General features: G+C 32.9%; 2 protein-coding genes across 12 annotated transcripts; one reads left to right on the top strand and one right to left on the bottom strand.

Annotated features, from left to right (window-relative positions):
- The first annotated feature begins 771 nt into the window (after positions 1 to 771).
- LOC127071927 (lysine-specific demethylase 4A-like) lies at positions 772 to 7,969 on the top strand. Of its 4 annotated transcripts, none has more exons than XM_051011746.1 (9): positions 772 to 1,154; positions 1,742 to 4,409; positions 4,614 to 5,599; positions 5,735 to 5,917; positions 6,027 to 6,326; positions 6,420 to 6,611; positions 6,701 to 6,814; positions 6,919 to 7,011; positions 7,189 to 7,969. In XM_051011746.1, the coding sequence occupies exons 2-9, from the start codon at positions 1,760 to 1,762 to the stop codon at positions 7,285 to 7,287; spliced, it is 4,617 nt and encodes a 1,538-aa protein (XP_050867703.1). In that variant the 5' UTR covers positions 772 to 1,154; positions 1,742 to 1,759; the 3' UTR covers positions 7,288 to 7,969. The 4 variants fall into 4 exon arrangements, with proteins under 4 accessions (XP_050867703.1, XP_050867701.1, XP_050867702.1 ...); XM_051011744.1 differs by having other exon boundaries at positions 1,742 to 5,599; positions 7,189 to 7,313; positions 7,392 to 7,969; XM_051011745.1 differs by having other exon boundaries at positions 1,742 to 5,599; positions 7,202 to 7,969.
- Positions 7,970 to 10,326: 2,357 nt separating this feature from the next.
- Positions 10,327 to 22,075, bottom strand: LOC127071935 (ATP-binding cassette sub-family G member 1). Of its 8 annotated transcripts, none has more exons than XM_051011770.1 (11): positions 21,893 to 22,073; positions 21,322 to 21,434; positions 18,954 to 19,313; positions 13,454 to 13,571; positions 12,971 to 13,166; positions 12,610 to 12,757; positions 12,293 to 12,532; positions 12,068 to 12,187; positions 11,710 to 11,973; positions 11,376 to 11,632; positions 10,327 to 11,084 (listed from the first exon to the last, which is right to left on the bottom strand). In XM_051011770.1, the coding sequence occupies exons 3-11, from the start codon at positions 19,189 to 19,191 to the stop codon at positions 10,746 to 10,748; spliced, it is 1,920 nt and encodes a 639-aa protein (XP_050867727.1). In that variant the 5' UTR covers positions 19,192 to 19,313; positions 21,322 to 21,434; positions 21,893 to 22,073; the 3' UTR covers positions 10,327 to 10,745. The 8 variants fall into 8 exon arrangements, with proteins under 8 accessions (XP_050867727.1, XP_050867728.1, XP_050867726.1 ...); XM_051011771.1 differs by having other exon boundaries at positions 18,954 to 19,308; XM_051011769.1 differs by lacking the exon at positions 21,322 to 21,434.
- Positions 22,076 to 23,744: the final 1,669 nt, after the last annotated feature.

The raw sequence follows: 23,744 nt of genomic DNA, 5'->3' as shown, positions 1-23,744 counted from the left end.
AAAAAATAAAACGATAAAATAATAATAATCATATCACGACTCATTATTTTTTTATTATTTTAGATTCTCTCTTTCTCTCTCCCTTTCTCTCTCTCTCCCTTTCCCTCTCTCTCTTCCTCTTCTTCTCTTGCGTTTGCGTTGGTCGAAAGTAAGTCTATATATATATATATATATATATATATATATATATATATATATATATATATGGGCCAATCCTCAATATTACTATTTTGATCTCGATTTGATGATGCACTTTAAGTACGTCTTTATTAAAAATTCCAAAAAATACTTTACTTATTGTCTTAACTTATCGTTTGTTAGATACCAGATAAAGAAGAGAGATTTTATTGGATCATTTTGCAACAATCTGTGATGTTTTCTATCGAGTCTAATTAAATTTAGTTGGAAGAGAAACTCAATTTATCTAAACAATAATAAAATTTTATGTTTCCATTCATTTTTTCGTTCTTGTAATAATGTTCTAAAGAAGAATATCGATATATTTAAATATAATTTATTAATAACAATAAATATATTGTTTTTAAAAAGAATCGTGTAAATTGTTAAAAAACTTCTCGAAAACCATAATGAGCACCTACTGTAGACCATTATCACTGAGCAAATACTTCTTTAAATACAATATATATATCGTTTCATCGAAAGAAAAGTGCGTGCGTGACTAAACGAACATTTTTAAATTTGCCGCCCGTCGTACATGCGCATTTCTAATGTCTAGCAGCATCGCTCACTTCACGATGCATCATGTCACGATGCAATGCCACCTTTATTGCCATCTACGACGCCGTCAGGTGCAGCGGTAGTTGTCAAACCTAAGAGTCTCTACGAAAAGTTTTATTTAATATGGTATTTTAGTGTGTAGAAAGTGATTTTTCTCTCTCATTTCGTGTCATTTATTCTTCTATTCTTCGGTGAATCTATACAATTTCATTTCAAGTAGAGCAAACTAAAGTGTATCATTGACGTTCTCTTAACATCGACATATTCAAGAGGAAATATTGCTTTAATGATCCACCTTGAAACAAACGATCATGTCGAGCGATCCATTGAGGTGGCGATCGGTTTAATTATTTTTTTCAAGTCTTAACTCTTCATTTATGGACTTGATAGAAGAAATTAATGCCAAAACGAAACAGGTATCATCCATTTTGTTTACGCACACCTCTCCCATCCCACGTTTCATCCCAAAAACATTGAACCTAGTTCACACTTTGAACGCTATCGATGAAATTTTAATGAATTTCATTGTGTTTTGGTTGCATGTACTTGCATATTTTATCTTTATACACTTAAAACTATTTTATCGCACCGTTTTCAATATCATAAACGAATTAGAGAAATTGATTTATAGACTTCTTTTCTTATTTTTTAGCTGATCTATTGTTTCTCATATTTTTTCAGTCGATACAATTTTTATTTTAATATTACGTTCTCTGTATTCATCTTCTTCTATATGATAACGTGAATTTCAACTGATGCATATCTTTTAACGCATTCATCTGATGATATTGCTACATGTGATTTGCTAATTAATAATATTATCTAAAACTATTGAATTCAATCAAATGCGTGCCTACGTGCGTTGGTGTGTGTGTGTGTGCTCGCGCGCGCGCGCGCGCGCGCGCGCGTGCTTCGCGCAATTAATATAGATACATATATCGCAATTTGCACAATTATTTTATATTTTATTTCAAGCATTAATCTATGGTCCTTTGCATTTCAGATTTAAAAATTAAAAACAATGGTCAATAACACACCACGGGGTATACCCCGTATTCAAGTTTTTAGGCCCACTTATGAGGAATTTAAAGATTTTACAAAGTATATAGAGTATATGGAAAGCAAAGGAGCTCATAAAGCAGGATTGGCTAAAGTTATTCCACCTCCTGAGTGGATACCGAGAAAAAGTGGTTACGACCTGAATACTTTAGATCTTACGATTCCTGCACCTATATGCCAAGTTGTTACGGGAAAGCAAGGTCTTTACCAACAAATTAATATCCAAAAGAAGTCAATGACGGTCAAAGAATATAGCAAATTAGCTAACTCTGATCGTTATAATACGCCTCGACATTTTGATTATGAAGATTTAGAAAGGAAATATTGGAAAAATATAACATATGTAGCTCCCATATATGGGGCAGATGTATCTGGTTCATTAACCGATCCCGATGTAAAAGAATGGAATATCAATCATTTAGGGACGATATTGGATTACGTAAATAAGGATTATGGTATATCTATAGACGGCGTTAATACGGCGTATCTATATTTTGGAATGTGGAAAACTACATTTGCATGGCATACAGAGGATATGGATCTTTATTCGATTAATTATCTGCATTTTGGTGCACCAAAAACTTGGTATGCTATACCACCAGAGCATGGCCGCAGACTAGAGAGATTAGCCAGTGGTTTTTTTCCATCTAGTTATCAAAGCTGTCAAGCCTTTTTACGTCATAAAATGTCATTAATATCCCCACAAATATTGAGACAATATTCTATTCCGTGTAATAAGATAACGCAAGAGGCAGGGGAAATAATGATAACATTTCCTTATGGATACCATGCTGGTTTTAATCATGGTTTCAATTGTGCAGAATCAACAAACTTTGCTACCCCCAGATGGGTAGAATATGGCAAACGAGCGACCCAATGCACATGCAGTAAAGATATGGTAAAAATATCTATGGATACATTTGTCAAGCGCTTTCAACCGGAAAGATACGAATTGTGGCTTCGCGGGGAAGATATTGGTCCTCACCCGGAGGATCCTAGACAAACGGCAGCGCCTATGCCCTCTCAGATGGATTTATTGTGTAGTAACAGCAGTAACGGACAGTTACCACAAAGTTATTTAAATGCCGCTCCTAAAAATAAGAGACATACCATTCATAAGAAGAAAAATATCATTGGTACCAATCCTGATGTTGATATGGCCGAGTTAGTTAATCGTTCAGACATTCCGGCGGATTTAAAGAAGGCTTTACAAGATCTCGAATTTGAGGAAGGTGATGATCAACCAGACGAACAACAATTGGAAGTATTGGAAGATATTTGGCTTAAGGCAGGTGAGATGGATGTCAACGAAGCAACTGTCTATGACGATGGCTATAATCGTAAAAAAGGTAGAAAGAGAAAGAAGAAGCAAAATGGTAACGAAAAAGAGAAAAAGGATCAGAAAACAAAGAAAAATTCTGGCAAACTGATTAATCCAAAGAGCACAGACGATGTGACGGTTTTGATTAAATCAGAATCAGAATTGATTTCTGCAGGTTCTAATCAAGAATCAATCGATCAACAGAATTTATTAAATCAAGATAATTCAATTCAAACTAATGATAATGTCGCATCGGAAAGTAATAGTAATACATCGATCTCTCAATTACCAAACGATGAATCTAATTCGCTGGAAACTATTAATAAGTCATCTCCTAAGAAAAGGAAAAAACATTCTAAAACCCCGGAACATAAGATAAAACAGAAAAATATTTCTAAAGGCAAGCGTAAACAGACAAACATACCTTTATTTGTTCCTAATGAGCCGCTAGATGTTTCTGATGCTGATGTTCAGCGTAAGCTAATAGCAATGCCAAGTCTTAGCCCCCATAAAGTATCTACTATGAAAGATATTTCTAATAATCAAAGGAAGATTAATCTACTACCAGGCAATATTATTTCTGTTGGAAATGAATTTAGTATGACCACTATGAAGGATAAAACGGTAGTAAATATTACTAATAGTGGACAGATAATACATTCTTCTTATGAAGATGAGAAACAGATTGACGGTCCTATAAACGTTGATACGCAAGAGAAACAATGTTCTCTCATGAAGAATACCAAAAAGGCAAATACAAAGCTTATTTATAAATCAACATTCCCTAATATAAATATATTAAAAAATATTGCTGTACAAAGTAAACAAATTGATGAAAGTGCAGGTATAAAACCTTTAAATGAAGATTCGAAAATTTATACTCAGGATACCAAGATGATTGGTAATACATCTTACAAAAGTGTTGGAACGGTACAAACAGAAAGATGTATTACAAATTACACAAGAAAGGATATAATAAAGGCGCCTAGGCTGATGCATTTAGATTTGTCCAATACCAAAGTAATATCAAAAGTAGAACTTGATGATAATGTTAAGGTCGAGAAAGGGCTACATGTTGCTCCTAATTTGGTAATGTTATCCAAAGACGACGCACACAATACGAAGCAAGATACGAAGCGCATTACGTTTTTGCCGAATACATCATTCAACGCTGACCCACCAATATTACAAAGCGAAGTTATAGGCAAAGAGACCATAGTACAAAAGAACAAAGAAATGGACATTTTAAATCCTTCAACGACATTTACTATTCAAACGAAAAGTAATACAGGTATGTGTAATTATTTTCCAAAAAGTAAAATTTTACCACAATCACTTTGTCAAAGTAATATCAGCGGAAAGAAGAGTATAGAATTAAAATCAATTAATGATTCAAATAATAAAGAAATGACTAAAAACTTTTGGCAAATTCCATATAATAACAGTATTTTCTTATCAAATGACAAATGTAATAGACCACTTCAATTATCTATAGCAAATGCAAAAGGAGGAAGTGGCATGTTGAATACTTGTACAAATATTCAGATAGGTCCCGCAACAACTGCAACCTTTACAACGCTAAAAAAATTATCAGACACAAACGCAGTCTTACTAGCTACACCTCCTAATCCATTATCCTCGCAATGCTCAAAAATTACTCTAAATTCTCCGATTCAATTGAACACAATGGAACCAAATAAATCCACCTTACATAGTAATGATAATTCATCAACAAATTTTACATCTTTGACGAGAATTTTACCATCGTCGGAACAAATGGTTTCGAAAAATTCTTTAATAGTCCGAAAAATTGATAACGAACAAGGAACTTGCAGAAAATCAATAAAACATACAAGTACAAAATCATTGCTTAGTTGTACAGTAAAGAAGATCGACGAATCAGCTAATTTAGATATAAAACAAGCTAGTACAAGTGTATCGGTGGATAAGGTCGAAGGTAATATGCCATATAGTTTAAATTATCATTTTAACAATTTACAAAATCAGCAGAAAGCTGTTATGACATCTTTGATAAAGCAAGATGATAAGTACTTTAACGTGTCTAAATCTCAACGGCAAAGTATAGAGAAAAATTCTAACAATAAATACTTGACAATGCCAGAATTAAAACCGATCAAGTCACCCATAGCCAGAAGGAAATCCAAAGAGAAGCTTAAAAAAGCTACAACAAGGAAAAAACAACTTCCCGAATCGACAATTATATCGTTGGGTTCGGAAGAGAAAAGTTCTTCCAATTCACATCCGGCTCTAACCATACCTGGTCACATTTCTGATATGTTAAATCCAAATATTCCGAGCAATGACCTAATGAAAGCTTTCAATGATTATTGGAGTGCTCAAATTTCACACTGTGCAATTTGTGCAACTTTTGCTTCTACTCGTTGTGGAAATAGTCAGTTAATGCCACCTGATTGGAAGTATTGCAAACCTACTATTCTACCTGAAAGTTCTCCAATATGGGTAAGAAAGAAATATTTTATATTAAATTTATTAAAGTATAACCTTTAAGAGAGGGAGAGGGGGAGGGGGAGGGAAGAGGGGAGAGAGAGAGAGAAGAATTACAATCATTATTTTAATAATATTACTTTTTCGCAGGTATCGGCAACACTTTTTGCTGTAAATTCAAAAGAACAAGCTATTGAATCGGAAAATGACAAACTATTGAGATGTCGTGAATGTCATGTAACAGTTCATGCTTCCTGTTATGGAATTACAGTTTTGCCCACTGATCCATCAAATTGGGCATGCGATAAATGTAAGGCTGGTAAAACTGACGTGGTACGTATTATGACATATATCTAATATTAAAAAAATAATATGTAACTGGTTAATAAGAGAGAACTATTAGAGAAGTTAATTCTTCGTTTTATTTTTTCTTATCAAATAGATGTGCTGTTTATGCCCTATGCGTGGAGGTGCTGTGAAACGCACGAGCGATGGCGGTTGGGCACACATTTTGTGTGCTCTGATACTACCAGGTGTAACTTTTAAAGATGCTATCAATAAAGATCCTATTAACGTATTAACAATTAGAACCGATATTTTAAAACAACAATGTTGTTATTGCGGATACAGCGACGGCGCTTGCCTCAGTTGTTCCCAATGCAATAATTTATTTCACCCTTCGTGCGGACTTGTGGCAGGTGCTACTTTTGTAATACCGGTATACAATAGTCAAGAACTGCAGGTGAGAAAATGAAATTTGATCGACTATTATTCGTGTTATATTTATTCTCTAAGGTCAAATATTTAATGAACGATGAAAAATCTTTGGTTACAGGTAACATGCCATGGCCATGACGACGGTAAGGAAAAAATTCCTATTATTCGTCAGGGCGAAACAGTATGGGCAAAACACCGGAATTCCAGATATTACAAAGCAAAAGTAGAGTCTATAAAGGATACACTTTTCTATATGGTCACTTTTAGCGACAACAGTTTTAGCGATGATTTGTATCCTTTGGATATAATTGTAAGTTTTTCACGAGATATTTATAAATTATCTCGATTAATTATTATTATGTATACGAATAATTAATATATTGGAATATTATTATTTAGAATTATGATCCTGGAAAACCACCTCAAGTTGGTGCGGCTGTTACTGTTAATTGGACAGACGGTGAAGTCTATGATGGTACTTTTGAGGGCACTAATCATCAAATTATGTACACCGTGAGTATATGAAAAAAAATTTCTAAATTTCTAATCAAATGTAATTACAATAAATATTTATTCGCGCGCGTTTTTTTTTAACACGGAACATGTTATTTTTTTAGGTAATTTTTGAAGATGGTTCTCAACTTGCCTTAAAGCGTAACGATATATATAGTTTACAAGAAGATATGCCAAAAAGGGTACGCTCACGTTTGGTAAGTTTAGTAGCATTATAATCATTTTATTGTATTATCTTTCGTTTTTATATTTCGTTTTTTACACTCTTTAATACATATTATATTTTTAAGTTCTTTTAAGTTTTTTAAGTTTTTTCTCCCCCTTTTTTTTAATTTCTTTTCTTCTAATTTTTATATTTGTATAATTTATTAAAGTCCGTTGCCACAGAAATGAAGCACAGGTATCACCTTTACGGCATAGAGGATGAATCAAACGCGCAAAGGCACGCGAAACAAGTGAAAAATTGTGATTAAGGCACCAATGTGTATACTACCATAATGTAAATAATCAATAGGCACAATAATATTTCATCTCGTTTCTGTAAATATTAAATTAAAATAGTATCTATATGATTCAGGATCCGTTCCAGATCCAGGGGCAATCTCATAATTGTCATATAATCTGATTATAGGAAAATTATTTTCATTATTTAAGAAGAATTATAAGAACACAATTTTATACAGAGAAAGGGAAAAAGTTGATACAAAATTTATATTAAAATTTACAATAAAAAGCGATCTCTCACTAAGGTGCATCTTACGACGGCAATGATGAATATTTAAATTTTCCTTTTAATATTCGTATTTTATACTTTGAGAAATTATTAGAATTGATTTAAGAATTGTTTCTGAAAGAGGATAACCTTAAGAGTTATGGATGATCGATGTGTGAAAGCATGTGCACTTGTGTATATCTCTATCTGTATATGTATGTGTGAGAACTCTTAAAATGACTAAAAAGCAGTTGAATATCGCGAACTAGTAGTAGACACAATATTGTAAAATATGCACTAAACCACATGTTCACATTCGCTCGTCCGATTAGATTTCTTTCAGATGTTAAACGAAATTTTGTTTTCTATCAATTTTTCTTTAGACTTTTCATAGACATTCGCTCACAAAGAGAAAGAGAGAGAGAGAGAGAGAGAGAGAGAGAGAGAAAGAGAGAAAGAAAGAGAGATAAGGTATTCTGAAAATAGATCCGATTGATCTCTTCATAGAAGCTTTGAGAAAAACCTTTTGAACATTAAAATATGTCTTATTATATTATTTTATTATATTCAGGAGAAATGTATTTAACATTTCATTTCTCATATCAAAGAAATCATTTTTTCCATTTTTTATCTAAATATTTGACGTTTAATGCGAGTATTAGAAGATATCTACTTTAATTCGTTTTAATTAGAATTTGTATTGGTTCAAATAACTTTCAATCAAAACATTTATTTTTAAATTTGTCTGTTTCTCTGATTTAATTATTTCTTATTCGTTTTTTTTTTTCATTATTTCGATCAAGAAAGTAAGAATTATGATGTTCATAATGGAAATGAATACTTTCTATTTACAGTATATAGTTAATACTCGATCAAATTAATATGCGTAAACATTTTGAAACGGACCTTTCACGAATGTGTAATTTTAGATTTTCTATTGCATACTATACGAATCATTTCATTATGAAAATCATATTAGCAATTTCTCATGTTTAAATGTTTAAATTTACTTTTTAGACATCTGATATTTTTACTATATTAAGTACCCAAAGAGATATTGTGTATTTTTTAAAAAGTCATTGTAAACAAATGCTTTATCATCATGTGCGTATGAGACAAATTATTCATGTTTATTTTAATAATAATCATGACAAAACACATTTTAATAATAATCAATCAAACACTTTTTTGTTTTGTTTTTTGTTTTGTTTTTTTCTCTCTTTTTTCTTCTTTTTAAACAGCTTCCAATGTTCATAAAGCATTCACATTTACATACAATTGTGGATAAAGATTATTAATAAGGTTATATAGTTTCCTGTCAATGTGTTGTCAGATTTTATCCAAGTTACTTTTTAAATAGAAAGAGAATAGTACACACATCACACAAATATGTATGCATGTATGTATGTATGTATGTATGTTATGTATGGTACGCGCCCGCGCGCGCGCACACACACACACACACGAAGTTCTTATGCCTATACAGCAGTATCTTCTAGTCGTTATTATCATTTCCTCTGCTGTTTAAATATACATATGTTTTAAAAGAAGAAGCGTTCACTATAAATAAATTTTCAAGACTACTAAATTTCTAATTTAACTTCATTCAGAATACATTAATATTCCTTATGTAAATAATAAAATAAGATTATTATATCATTTTCGATTAGAGATTCATGACATCGAATGTCAATAGTAGACATTTGAAATTAAATGTATAGTACTATGAATCGTAAAAAATATAAATACAATATAAGTCGATTATCTTGCTAAAATATCTGTAGATCTTGTTAAAATATGTGTAGATTCATTATTCAAAGCAAGATATATCAAGTAGAGAATATTCTTCAACTATATATCTACTATATATTTAAAATTATTCAAAATTATTCATCAAACAATTAATTCTTTTAGAGTATCTATTATCTTTTTCCTTTTTTATTTTTTTTCTTATGTCACAAAGAAACACACATACTGGGCATTGGCAATGAGTGTTTCATTAGAATTATATGAATCTGATTGAATGAAATATGATAATTGAAATGAGATGATTTCTCATTATCATTTTTTCAAAGATTACAGATACAAACTTGGATAAATCAATTTTTTAAGAGGAACATGCTTTTCTTGCACATTTACTCATGAGAGTCATATTATGATATTATTCTTTTATAAAAATCGTTCATTTGGCATAAACTGAAAAGAATTCTCTTATAAATTCTGTTTTTTTTTTGTGAAATATAGGAAATTAATAATATGAGAAGAAAAGTCATTTTTTTCAACGTATTTTTTTATAATTGGTCTGTATGTATTTTTAAATCTTTTTTACAAGTAAGAATTACATTCATATGTATATATATGGATTAACTTTCACCTTTCTTTGTTCTGATTTTATTTACAAAGGTATAACAAAGCTATTTCAAGAGTAAATGTTCACAGTGTAATGTTCACATTCGTAAAGTTTTCAATTGTATTGAAAAAATATTATAATATCACGGTACTCTCTTGCGATTTTAGATTTTAAAGCTCTGGTATATTTTCAAATAAATTCGCTGCGATATAATGTGAGCATCATATGTACATCCGTTCGTTAATATATACGTTATTAATGATTTATTCCTTTTTGAAAAAAAATGTACGTATCTCATTATGCTTCATTCCTTCATTTTTTAACCAAAGACTTATCGCAAAGTAAAGGAGTAAAAAAAAATATATATATATATATATATATATATATATATATATACATTTTAAGATCCTATATAATATACTAAATATAAGGTAAGAAAATACACATAGAGCAAGGATAATTATATTCCATTATATTAACATAATAATAATAAAATAATATTAAAATATGTTGCCATCGAAAATTGAGATTCAACAATAGATAATTGCTAATGGTAAGAATGCTGGCGAATGAAATTTTGAAAGATTTATACTTATCGTATTTAAAACCCATCAGATATCAGAGTTTAGTGATAACTTACGAAGAGCTAGTGTGTTTATTGGTGCGCAGTTTGCATCATAGATGCACCCACAAACAATATACGCACAGTACAAGTATATACTATGTAGAATACACGTAGTATACATGTATTTAAAGCAAGTAACTAAAGGCAGAAGAAGCTTCAAAGTAGAAGAATTGCCGACTGAATAGTACTCGCTGAATAAATACTGAATCGCTTTCCTCAGCGATGCGATTGTATACGTAAAGTTCTACCTTCTGTTAAGTTTACACCAAAGTGCACTAGCCGTTAGCAAATGCATAAGTACCCCTATACCAATGATCAATATCAAATTATTTATCACGTTTGTATCGTTGATGTCCATTTCATTTAAGAATTTCGTTGGTTTCTTGTAATGACAATAAAACTCATCGCATTTGAGATCCATCCGGTCGAATCCATAAACTGTATAAAGGAGACTATGGAAACTAGCACGAAAATAGGATATGTAGAATAACCAACGAAAGCCGCGAGGTGTGTCCAAGTACGTCGCGCAAAATCCAAATACCGAGAAGAGTACTGCGATGATGGGTCCGAGGAACACTGCAATCTACGAGAGAGAATACAATTAACAAATATTCTTTTTCCTTTATTCTCTTCTACTTTTTTTTTATCTTTATCCTTTTCTTTCTTCTTCCTCTTTTTTTTCCTTCAATGCACATTGTAGAATAACACAATAGTAAGATAATTGAAAAGAAATTATTGTTATCAAGAAGAAGGTACAACGTAGAAAATGTTATTTATAATATCAAAGGACTATTTTTAAGGAAAATATCAAATATTTGCGAACGTATTAATATTGTTTTAATTTATACATAGATAAACATAACGTATGATTTACCTTAACTGGCGTAGTCGCACCGATAAAGAATCCCCAAGCTTGAGCTGTTAAAGTTGCAGCTATGCTAACTACCATAAAAGAAATAATACGATGAGTTTCTACGGGTTGTCCCGTTAACCAATAACTGATTGCCAGATAAGTCCCAGCGCACGCTGCTTGAAACGGTATTTCAACGAGTAACAAACTGATGTAGTAAGGTGCCAATTTGTACCACCTATTGAAGTGTTCTCTTGTGAGAATTTTCATTTCCAAGGGGACTGAAAAATATCATTTATCATTAGATTCGATAGACGTATTTTTCTATTTAACTTAGAATTTCTCACGAAATACTTACATGCAAGAGTCACCGCCATTTTGCCAGTGTAAACGATCAAAAGTAACGAACCGTATAAGTAAACGTAATTAGCAAGGACACCATTAGCACGATAACCACTTCCCATATAGAGGTAGCCAAATATAATACCGATTAGCAAATGACAAAGTAATCGCACCATCAATAGCGTGTAATCTCTTTTCAGACATAATAGTTGTCTTTTGTAAAGGAGATAGCACTGCGTTAGAAAACCAGCCGGGGGTGATGGTTCCTTAACCATGTCATCTGTCGAGCAATCATAGATTTAACACTTAAAAAATGTTTGCGTCATTTTTAAGTTTTTTTTTTTTCTTTTTTTCCACCTTCAAGAAGATATTACCTTCGATCGAATCTTTTATTGGCTTTGGTGTAACTGGCGTTTCCTTGCTCCATATACTTTCAACAGCTGCAGTTAATTTATCAACTGATATTCCGTACTCACCGATTGCAACTTCAATAACTAAAAAGGAGATTAAGAGAAACGTCGCGCTTAATAATTGCATGGTTGTTAATTGAGTTAAATAGAACTAAAAGATAAAACTTTACAGAAAGTTCTTAGACTTACGAAAGTCCGCAGGATTGTGGTAAGCTGGACAGTTGATCCCAATCGATGAAAAATGTGGTAATAAAGCGTGAATCGGACCCTTGTATATACAGCAACCATCGGCGAGCGCGTAAAGCGAGTCAAACATTTCGAAAAGTAACGCGCTCGGTTGATGTATCGTACAAATGATAGTACGCCTTTCCATTCTGGCGAGTCTTTTTAACAGAGCTATGCATTGACTACAGGACATTGAATCTAAACCTAAAATAGAAACGAATATTAAAATAGACGGATGAAAAATCAAGAATGGAGAAGAAAAGGAAAAAAAAAATCCAAACCAGTTGTGGGTTCATCAAGAAATAATACTGATGGATTGCTGAGTAACTCAAGTGCGACGTCAAGCCGTTTCTTTTGACCACCGGATAATCTTCCGCATAGTGTGTCGTAGCAATAACTCAAACCCAGCATTTCCAAAAGATTCAAAACCTTGTGACATTAAGAGATTATCAAATTAAGCCTTCAAAATATTGTGACGCGCAATTTTAGTACATCGAGGATTGTTTTCACGTAATTTTCAAGTTTTTACAAAAAAATAAATTCATAAGAGTAATATTATTGTTAGAATAAAATCGTTTATATCCTTACAAATATTTACGTCATTCAATTTGACATATTAAAGTTAATAAAAAACATACGTACTTGAGTGTGTTTGTAAGCCGAACTGATAGTATAGCCCAACTTCAAGTGGGCTGCCATGGTCATTGCTTCACCAACAGTCATTCTTCCTCGGACCAATGAGTCTTGTTGTATGTAACACGATGTTCTTCTCCATCTTTCGCTATGCGGTACTCGAACTTTCCCATTTACAAGAACCTCGCCGCTCATACCTTTTAGACTGTAAAAATAATGCGATAATAAATTAAAGAAGAATAGGAATAACATCCTCTTTAAGAAAAATATTCATTCGAGTACTTTGATTACCAAGTGTTTATTCTTCGTTTCTTTCTTTTTTTCTTTTTTTTTTTCGTCGGCATTAATATTAATGAACAAAATTGTACAGATATTTCGATTAATCAGGCAAAATTTACCGATTTATTTACGTAAGAATGAGTCTTTCCATCAATTCTTTATTGTTCAATAACAGCTTATATACATACGTCATAACCGAAAGTATATATTTACGTATAGCCAGCCAGCACGTTTAATAGAGTCGATTTTCCAGCTCCTGATGGTCCCATGATGGCGACCAACTCGCCAGCTCTGAACTCGCCGCTAACGCCATGTAAAATCTCTTTGTCTTCTATGTTAGAGGAATAAACAAAGGAAGGAAAGAATTAAGAAATTATATTTTGCCAGTTTATTTATTAAATAAACTCAAATCATTCGAGATTGTTTAATGCCAAAAGGACATGTCTTCGGAAAGAATGACTATGATGTCCCCTTTGCAAGATATCTCGTCTTAATTTTATTTTATTTAATTTTGTTAATACCTTCTTTTTTGCTTAATTAGTATCTACGCTACGAACTCCAAAATACGAGGAAAAGATAAGGGAGATGACACCTTGTCATTGGAATACCGATCACTAAGAGTCATCGAGAGTCCCATCCGCGACATAATTTGCATGAATTCACAGAAGAGAATTCAGGGAGATGGTATTCACGGCTAAAAAGATATCTAATAACGATCTTTAGGTCTAATTCGCCCGTCGAATGATCTCGCCAATGTCGTTATCCTTGGAATTCGAATTGTCATTATGATAAAAAAGAATCGAATTTATCTCTTCACTTTCAGCTTTCAATGTAAATAATATAAATTTTATAGTTTCTTATACCTTTTTTTCATATCTTTTAGAAGAGACATCGCATATATAGTTACGAACATTTTCAACGAACAGAAGGAAGAACTCGTTTTAGATTTCTATTCTGATCTATGACGCAACGAGAGCAACGTGTTTAAGAGAACGCGTAGAAAAAATACAAACTATTCGCCGAGCGTGTCACGTTCGCGTGTTTTAGAATGACAGATATAACTTTAGATATAACTTTTGGAGAAAGTAGGCGACGAAAGTATATGAATCGAGAGAGAGAGAGAGAGAGAGAGAGAGAGAGAGAGAGAGAGAGAGAGAGAGAGAGAGAGAGAGAGAGAGAGAGAGAGAGAGAGAGAGAGAGAGAGAGAGAGAGAGAGAGAGAGAGAGAGAGAGAGAGAGAGAGAATCGTTCAACAATTAATGAAATAAATTAAAGAATATGAAAAAGAAAAAAAGTGGTATCATAATTATTCATAATGTTTTTGCTATGCTATTCCATAAATTTTGCTTACTTTTGTTCCTATATATATGTAAATAGAATTTCTTTATATTTCTTTTAGAATCTCGTTATATTTCTTTTCATACGGAATGACAAAAGAGTCATTAAGATTTATTATTGGTAAATCGTTTAAAATTAGAGAGTCGTGTTAAAATATTTACAAACGCCCATTAACGTATTAATAAATATATTCTTTTCTTTTTCTTTTATTTTTTTTATTATGCTCCGATACCACTAGCCGCTCTTTGTAATCGATGTAATATTTTTATTTCAATTATATCAAGGTTATCGAGAAAAAAAATGTTTGCGAGGACGCGGAGATGAATAAGATCTGTCAATTGGTACTTGTTCAATTTAAAAGTGATACACGGAATGATAAAATTGTGTATGTCATGTTATTATTGACTCGAAAAAATATGAATCTCTAATAGGACGCAGCTAGATTATGTCAACAGAATTATGGTATAATATTATACAATATGTACTGTAGTTTCAGATCATCTTATTAAATTAAACATAATTTTCAAGTATTGCCAAATAAATATTTTTAAACGTATTCGAAGGTAGTATTATACAATATATATGTGAAATAATATGTTAAAATAATATATTAAAATTGTTCGACTTTATAGTCAGAATCATGAATCATTAGAAACGTCGTGTTTCTGTTAAAATGATAATAAAAACATGATGTCCCGCTAAACTAAATATTTGTAAGAATTGATGCGTTTTCCTCGAATCGTAAAAGAAAAAAAAAAAAAAAGAGGAGAGAGATGAAATTACAAGTCATTTGATTTGTATTCCAAACGAAGGAATATTGTTCGCCATATTATTAAATTATTCACATCTCTCAACTATCACGCAATAATGATAGTTTTATAGTAAGTGCACGTTTCTTCTTTTTTACATTCCATGCCGTAACTTGCATAATAATAAACAATTAGTAATATTTATTGGTATGTGTGCGATTAAAATTTTTTATTAATCGCAATGCGTGTTCGTTTCTTTTCATTCGCAAAAGAAAGCTCCAATAAAGATAGAGACACACGCGTGTTCCCTTTTTTTGAAAAATTCATCATTTCCCTCTATCTAGAGATTCGATAATAAATTTTCCAAGGCGCGTTCGTGCTTCAAATTATCAAACAAGTTCGACGACAAGAGCACGTTACAACAAGACTTTATATCCGTTTTAAGAAACTCTTGTATTATTCATAACTTACAACAAAGGAAAAGATACGCCATCGATGATTTACGAAGAAAATATGTTTGTGCGTGCATATCGGTAAAACCGAAGACGTGGATACTATGTTTGAATTATGCCGAAAACATAACGCACAAACTATTTCCGTGGCTTTGCGATTTTTCCAATCTTCGAAATTTTATACTGCTCATTTATTTCTTGTTTCATTTCGACGTTATCGTATGACGTTATTTTAATTCTATGATTACATAGAGGTATAATACTGGATAGCTTTTGGATACTCTCAATGTGATTACATATCTGCACGAATATAATGTATAGTAAATTAATTAAGAACGTACATATTAAATAAAATTATGTAATAAATAAATATTAACACTTCCTAAAAGTTCAATCGACAAGTTTCGATAGAAATTTGATTGAGAGATTGCCTTTTGACTTTTGATAATAAATGTCGAAAGATTGAAGGTTACGAAAGGATTTGGCATCGATAAAAAAAAAAAAGATAAAAAAGAAAAAACAAGAAAAAGAAATGGGGAAAATCGATAAAGAGGAAAAACGAGAAGAATTCCTGTTGTAGGCTGTAATAGTCACCTTTTTTAATAGTGGTTTTAATTCTATTAATAAAACGCTTATATGAGATGTATAACGTATCGCTGATTAGTAGCTGTAGTAAAATCGAGAAATGATTTGTAATAGATGCAGCTCATCCGGCAACAGCAAATTAGTGCAACGAACGTTACGTCATTTATTATGTCTGTAGTTAATAGTTTTTTTTTCCTTACTATAATTGTAGTCTAAAACAATGTATATTTCAAGTCGTAGAGTCGAGGAAAATCCGCTGAAGTTGAACGAGTCCGATTGGTCATTTCGGAGATTGTCTACAATGTCTACAATGAGATATTTATTCTCAAGGCTATATGCTTTTAATTCATCATTATAAACAGGCCTTGACACATACGACTGCCATTTATAATCGTACGACGATACTTGATAACATAACAACTATCGGTACTTTCTACAAAATGCATCCATTTGTATAAATAAAGAATTATTATTTCGACATATTTTCATCTTTCTTTTATCTTTTTTTGATCTTTTTCATCAATAGAATAAAAAAAGAATTTTCATACGATTGTGAGACCCAAAACACTATATAATTTTTTGTCAAATCTATTCGTAACACTCAATCCAAGAGAAAATCAAATTCATCTCAATGGTCGATTTAAAAAGGGTCAGCTTGTATATCAAACATAGATCTTTGGATATGACTCAATTGAGTCGTTTGAAAGGAGTTTCTCTCTCTCTCTCTCTCTCTCTCTCTCTCTCTCTTTCTCCTCCCGGTGTAATTAAGTTTTTGCCTATTTCGAACAACTTCAACTGTCTATCGAACGCCATTGTGGTTGCTTCATCGCGTACATAAATGCGTTGCTCAATGATAAGTAAGATATACATACGCAGGTCAAATATTGTCTGTTTACAATCATTCGCAATCTATAATGCGAAAAATAATATATATTTTCTAAGAATAAAAGGAGGAGGAGAGTCAAGAGAATAAACAGGAGTCGATTTTATACATGCTTATCGTCTTAAAAAAATAAAAAAATAGAGAAAAAAAAAAAGAGACTATATACCATATAAATTAGTCGAATACAATCGTTCGCCGTAAAACTTGTTTTTGTAAAGCCACGTTTATTATACAAATATGTATGTTGATCAAGAAACTTTTCTATAATTTTCCGTCGTGCGATAATATTTGACAGGTCGAAAAGAAAAGAAAGATACTCGTAGAAAGTGTAGCACGAAGAGAAAAGAGTATAGAAAGTAAAAAGAAGAGATATGTAAATGTGGCGTAACCGAAGCTTTAACCCGAACGTGTAATACGAGTCACGCTCGGGATGACCTTTCTTGCATATCGAGACGTTCTTGCAATATACTTTACATATGTACTACTTTCTTAAGATAATTTTTTAATGACTTTCGTATCGATCGAATTTTCAAGAAATTTTCCAAACCTCTTACGAGCGATCGATTATTCATTGTCGACGTTTCTATTTATACAACAAACGTTAAATATACTTATCAGAGATTATTAGGAGTGAGGAGCGGAGAAAAAAAAAGACAAAAAAGGGAATAACATTGTAGTTATTTTGATGAGAAAGTATTTTTTTCTTCTATAACGTAATAGGCATATCTGTTGTAGCACATAGAGAGTACTTAACGTAGAAAGAGTTGTAGATTTTCACATAATGGAAAGATTGATTTGGTTATCAATGTCAACAAATTTTTACGAGTTCAAACTTATTTAATTAATGTCTCTAATCGTTTATACATTATATGCGCTTGGCAGCGAAGAAGAAAGGAATAGATCGAACGAGTGATTAAACAAACGATTAAACGAGCGATTGATCATCATTATCGATCGAACATCTCCAAAGTATGCGCAGTAGAAGAAGATGGCAAAGGAGAGGAGAAAAAAGAAGAGTAAAAAAAATTGAAAGATTGGGAGAGAATATTGCGCGTTATAATGCATAATTGCGCGATTATGAATTCATCGCGAAACTTGACTTGATATGAACTTCCTGCCGTTGTCAAAAAGAATGACGACTATGGATTACAAAATATACGGTACTTAGAATAAATAGAGTAATTAATTTGTCCAGTTTGTTTGTATCCTTTATTCGTTTTATCATTCCAACTCGTGGTAAAACTCAAATTTTTAGGTACTTTTTCCACGCGAGACGAAATAAGTAAAAGGATTTTTTTTTTTTGATCGTTATTACAAATCCATATTCTTCTATAGATAGATATATTGGTAATGCTCTCACGATTTATACACGGTTCAAACGCTTCTTTCATCTAGAATAATATTTCGAATAACAAACGAGAATAAACTCCAGCGAGATTCAAGATTGAAGAGAGAGATTAAGAGAAATGAAAATGAAAATGGCGGACTTGACATGGCGTTTTTCTTGATCTTGACAAAGGTTAAGCACCGTTATATATATATATATATATATATACACACATGTGTGTGTGTATTATATATCGACAGATCGCTTCTAGTTGGGCGAGTACACGCCCGTGTATTCGATATTTCGAAGAGATTATAATTAAATGATGATACGATTACTACATAAATCTACCCATGTGTAAGGACAAAGCAAAGACTTACTCAGACGGAAGTTTCGAAGATTCCATTGCTTTACGCGAAATCGTATTTCCTTGAAGATCAAGTCGATTTCTGGTCTCCTTGGAAAGGAATGTTTTTCCTTTAGAATATAAGTCGAAGGAGGAAGAGTGTCGGTAACAATCGCGACGTCTTGTACGTCGTCTCGACTCGTATTGTCAATTTGACAGCAACTCAAGGAAGATCGTGACGGCGAACAATTCGCGGAAGCACAGCTCGTCATTGCGAATTTTCGATAATTAATTATTTTCTTCTTTTCGCGCTGCTCTTTCTTTCGTCTCGTCTTTTGGCAAATCCACTTCTTTCGAGACAAAGATTGATCTCAGAACAGTTGTATCATCTTTCCTTGAAAAAGAAGAGAAAACCAAATGACTATAAATTTTACGAATAGTGTGCGCTGATATAAATGCGCCTTTGTAGTATCTATGTATACATGTATCTATACGCATATATTTAAAACACCTGCTTATTTCTAAACGTAGAGAACTCTCGAGAAACTTTCTTGTCGTTTCTTTGACAGAAATGTCTTGTATTCGTCAGCGCTGAAGAAACATTAAAAAAAAAAAAAAACGATATCAAAGTTGAGACTCTCGTATTATTCCTCGAACGATGAAACGAAACGAGAAACTGATTATTATGATCTTGGCTTACTCTAGAGAGAAAAATAGAGAGAGAGAGAGAGAGATGTGTGTGTGTGTAATATATGCACGTGTATATCGACGAGTAAGGTTGTTAAATGAAAAATAATTATGCAGGGTTGTGACCAAATTTTATTGATTATGTTTAGATCCGATTCATTGTGATTCTACAATTTGAAATTTTCAAGATGAGTCTTTCTATCAAAGACGTCGACTTTTATTCCTTTTATTCCGTCTGTCGACCTAACTCGATGTACTTTTAATTGATCCAGTATTTCTTGAAAGGAGATTACAAAGATTTTCAAAGTGTGACGATACGATCAACGTTTAGATTATATTTTCTTAAATATCGAAATAGAAGAAAAATAGTCATTAACCATGAAAAAGAGACAAAAGAATCTTGTATAAAAATGAATTTGATAATGACTACGGTCAAAGTCAATGAGCTATAAGAAGAATGAGAAGTAAATGCGGAAAAGAAATTTAAAATCTGCAAATGATCGACAAGAAATCCTCGCGTCAGCTTTCGTGTCCTGCGCATTCGATTTGTGTACATACTAGGCGGATGCGTACTTACGTACGTACTAGCCTTCTAGAAAGTGGATTCGAAAGAGCACGACTATCTTCGTACGAGTTGACACAGCAAATATAATCAAGTTTCTCTCAAAAACCATTACGAAGCGATAACTTTCGCGGTCGGAAAGGTATTTCTATTGCCTTTTTTTAATTATTTGTTATTTTTTTTTTTTTTTTTTTTTTTTTTTTTTAGAAATCCTTACAGTAATAATGGATCCAATATTGCTTGTTTTCGTTAGCGCGATATCATAAAAACTTTACGATATTCGAACGAAACGTCATTAACTAATCACGTCAGGAAAGAGAATCGAATCAAACGCGGACACATACGTACGCATATATTATTAAACCGACGGATATTTACGCAACCAATTGTGAAAGAAATTACGTGCGATAATAATTGAGGATAAATGGATCTCTTTGAGAAATTACGTTTTCATACTTCCGAGGTTTTTTCTTTTCTGTTTATCTTTTTTCTATATCATAAGTTTCTCTTTTCTTCTTCTTTTTTCCTATATCGTAAGTTTCAAATGATATATCATCGATTATCTACATACATGCGTATACGTACGTATGTCTTCGTATGTTCAAGAGCGAATCTGGTAATCGAGTAAACCATCATTTGCATATCCTTTATATTGCTACTCGTTCTCATCTTTCACGGCAACGACGATGATAATTTTTCAAATAATCGATTCTATCGGAATTTAAAAAGAACCTGATATTGACTTTAAAGTTACAAAAAAGTTGGCAAAAAATGGGAAATCAATGACGAGAAAAGAAAAGGAAAAAAGAAAAGAACAGAAGAAACGAAATGGAAATGATCGAAGAAAAGAGTGTAATGGGTTTTTTCCCTTAACACATCGACGTGTTCATCGACGTGTTCGTAAGTATTAATAATAATGCGCGCACATATGATAAGCGTTCGTCACGTCGGAAAATAAAGTTACAACACCGATGGATGATGATAATTGTTTTGTTATCGCTTGTTCGTTTCGCATAGGATAGTCTTATATTGCTAATAAAACGAAAAAGATCGTAAAGCGTTTGCTCGTGATAATATAAATATCAACGACTCACCTCGATCGTATGCAACCGACGCGCACTTTTAATATTCTATTTCAATCGTTCCCGCTTACCGGATATCCTGTCGACGATAAAATTCACACGGTTACGTAGGAGTTTGACGCATCGTCGTCGATTCATTCTTCTATTCCATTTTCGTTTGCCACGCAATATTCATGTAGAGCACCTAAAAGATCGTGTAACTACGTAGTACATGTGTACCATCTATATCGATCGTCGCGGCGAAAGAGAAATGGCCATATACATATGTAGTACGCGCCTTAGAGAAAGGAAGAGAAGCAGCAAGGGCAATGCTTGACCGTAAAACGGCCAAACGTTCTACTTTCCCAACGTCAACGTCTAAGAAACGAAACGCGATCATAATCATCCTGTAACTCTTTTAATCATAAAGCGTATCGACCGAAAGAGGTTATGAGGCGTAGGGTACTGTCGAGGTATCGACTACGTTGGTCGACCGATCGACTCGGCAGCACAGCATTACGTTGCTCTAGAGATTCGCAGCTTGAAGAAAATAAAAAAAGGAAAAGGAAAAAAGAAAGAAGAAAAAGCAACACTCATTGTCAGCTTGGAAAATAGACTTGAAGTAAAATATTTAAGATCGAGAATCTACGAACGCATACGTACCAATCAGGAGTAAAGAATATGTCATCTATATCGAATCTTGGTCAAAGAGAGCACCTTCTGATAACGCAAATGTGTCAGTTACACATGCGAGCGTCACTTTACTGAACGTACGCTTTAACAAAACTCGACGTCGATACGTCCGACATTGCCGAAACCTCGTAAAGAACTGTTCAACGGTAAAGACCGTTTCTCTCGCTCGTCCTCTCTCTCTTTTCGCGGTTAGAGTATGACGCACGCGACGAACACGAAATTGGCACGACGCATCCATTGGTCGATTTTGTATTACGCGCGCTCACTAATGCGAGATTACTCGTTATCGTTTTACGTTGAATTATAGTACCAGTTTTCTCTCTCTTGACGATCGATAACAATATTTCAAGATATACCAGTAGAATTTTCTTTTCAACGTTTTCCCTTCTATAAAGAAACTACGTTACGTTCGATATTAATTCGATAGAGTATAATTATATACGTTCGCATGATTTTAAAGTCGCAACGGATCGGTCGTTAATTGCGTTAAGATGAACGATCTTTCCTTTCTTGCGTTTTTTTTTAACGCTTGAACATGCGGCATAGGACGTTTTTACACACACGATGTACAAAACCACCAAAGTTTAAAACGACAAAGGGTATTTTGTGATTTTTATTTTCGAAAAACAGAAGATTTATAGAAAAATCCATCCGTTGTAGTTTAGCAATGGAAAAAAAATGTCATTAATAATGACGCGTGATCGTTCGTGGAGGTTACTCTCGTAAATTTTGTTTCCCTTATAAAAAGGAAATGAAGAGATAGATATGCAAGGTCGGTAATATCGCACCCGGTGCGTTATCACTAAAGTATGCGAGAAATGTGTGCACAAGAGTATATGTATATAAGGTAACGTAGTTTAACGGATTCTTTATTATCGACGTTATCGTTGAAAAGTTTGAACGAACGGCTCCTAGATGGCACTTAATATCGTGGACGATGCAGTTTCCCGCCTCTTTCGTCGTTGATTTTGCTTCGTTGATCCGTTAGTCATATTTCAACGCGAAGAAGAAAAGAAGAAATAGAAAATTACCGGGTAAGCATTACATAGGAACGATCAAACTTCGAAGTTATTTGCATGATCTTAAGTGAAACGTGTTACAAATTCCCTTCGAATAGTCGCAACTTTCGTGTAATCTTTTTATACCATGCCATCTATAGAAAGTGAAAGGAGTAATGAAGTTTGTATTATCGCGCGTCGCGTCTGGGTTGCGTCTCGGTTGCAACATTGCTTTGCAAATCCGTCGTCGGGAAGTAGAGATGATTGGAGAAAAGAAGAAATCTTTTTTCCCGATTCTTAACCTAACCTAAACGATCGTCCGTAAATGAATTCTTTTGAAGCAATTAATGACAATTTGTTCGGTGCGAGATGACGCGTCCTGTAAATCATACCGCTTAAAATCTAGAAACAATGATCGAGTAATCATTAAAGTTTGATATCGCATACAGATATATTGATAAAAAGATCTAGCAAGTGTTACATTCGTCGTTATCGATTCGCCGATTTTGTTGCTCGATGAGACGAAAGAATCGAAAGGAACGATGAGAAAGAAATATATTAATATAAAGATATAGTAAAATAAGGAGCACATAAGTATTCGATATTGCTTCGCGCTGAAAAACATGTAAGGGAACGATAGCGGTGATTAAAAACGATCAAAGATAATGGACAATGTGTGTCACAGATAGAAGCGTACATACGTACGTATGATGTTACGTGTGTATATACGCACACGTATGTACGTATATATCGACTAGAGTACAAAGTTTTGAAATCGGGAAGAAACGGGAGAAAGAGTGGGGTAGACATTGTTCTTATAGCGT

The sequence above is a fragment of the Vespula vulgaris genome, chromosome 24 (genome assembly GCF_905475345.1).
Source record: "Vespula vulgaris chromosome 24, iyVesVulg1.1, whole genome shotgun sequence".
Classification (NCBI taxonomy): domain Eukaryota; kingdom Metazoa; phylum Arthropoda; class Insecta; order Hymenoptera; family Vespidae; genus Vespula; species Vespula vulgaris.
The sequence above is the reverse complement of the archived record's forward strand: the minus strand, read 5'-3'. Positions and strand labels throughout refer to the sequence as shown.

What these genes read in the sequence shown, in the direction of transcription:
- LOC127071927 (XM_051011744.1), top strand. Translation starts at nt 1,760, where the DNA reads ATGGTCAATAACACACCACGGGGTATACCCCGTATTCAAGTTTTTAGG. An exon ending in CTGAAAGTTCTCCAATATGG is followed by an intron (nt 5,600 to 5,734) that starts GTAAGAAAGAAA and finishes ACTTTTTCGCAG; the next exon opens with GTATCGGCAACACTTTTTGC. An exon ending in ATCATCAAATTATGTACACC is followed by an intron (nt 6,815 to 6,918) that starts GTGAGTATATGA and finishes TTATTTTTTTAG; the next exon opens with GTAATTTTTGAAGATGGTTC.
- LOC127071935 (XM_051011770.1), bottom strand. Translation starts at nt 19,191, where the DNA reads ATGACGAGCTGTGCTTCCGCGAATTGTTCGCCGTCACGATCTTCCTTG. An exon ending in TCTTCGAAACTTCCGTCTGA is followed by an intron (nt 13,572 to 18,953) that starts GTAAGTCTTTGC and finishes CCTCTAACATAG; the next exon opens with AAGACAAAGAGATTTTACAT. An exon ending in CCACAATCCTGCGGACTTTC is followed by an intron (nt 12,188 to 12,292) that starts GTAAGTCTAAGA and finishes TCTCCTTTTTAG; the next exon opens with TTATTGAAGTTGCAATCGGT.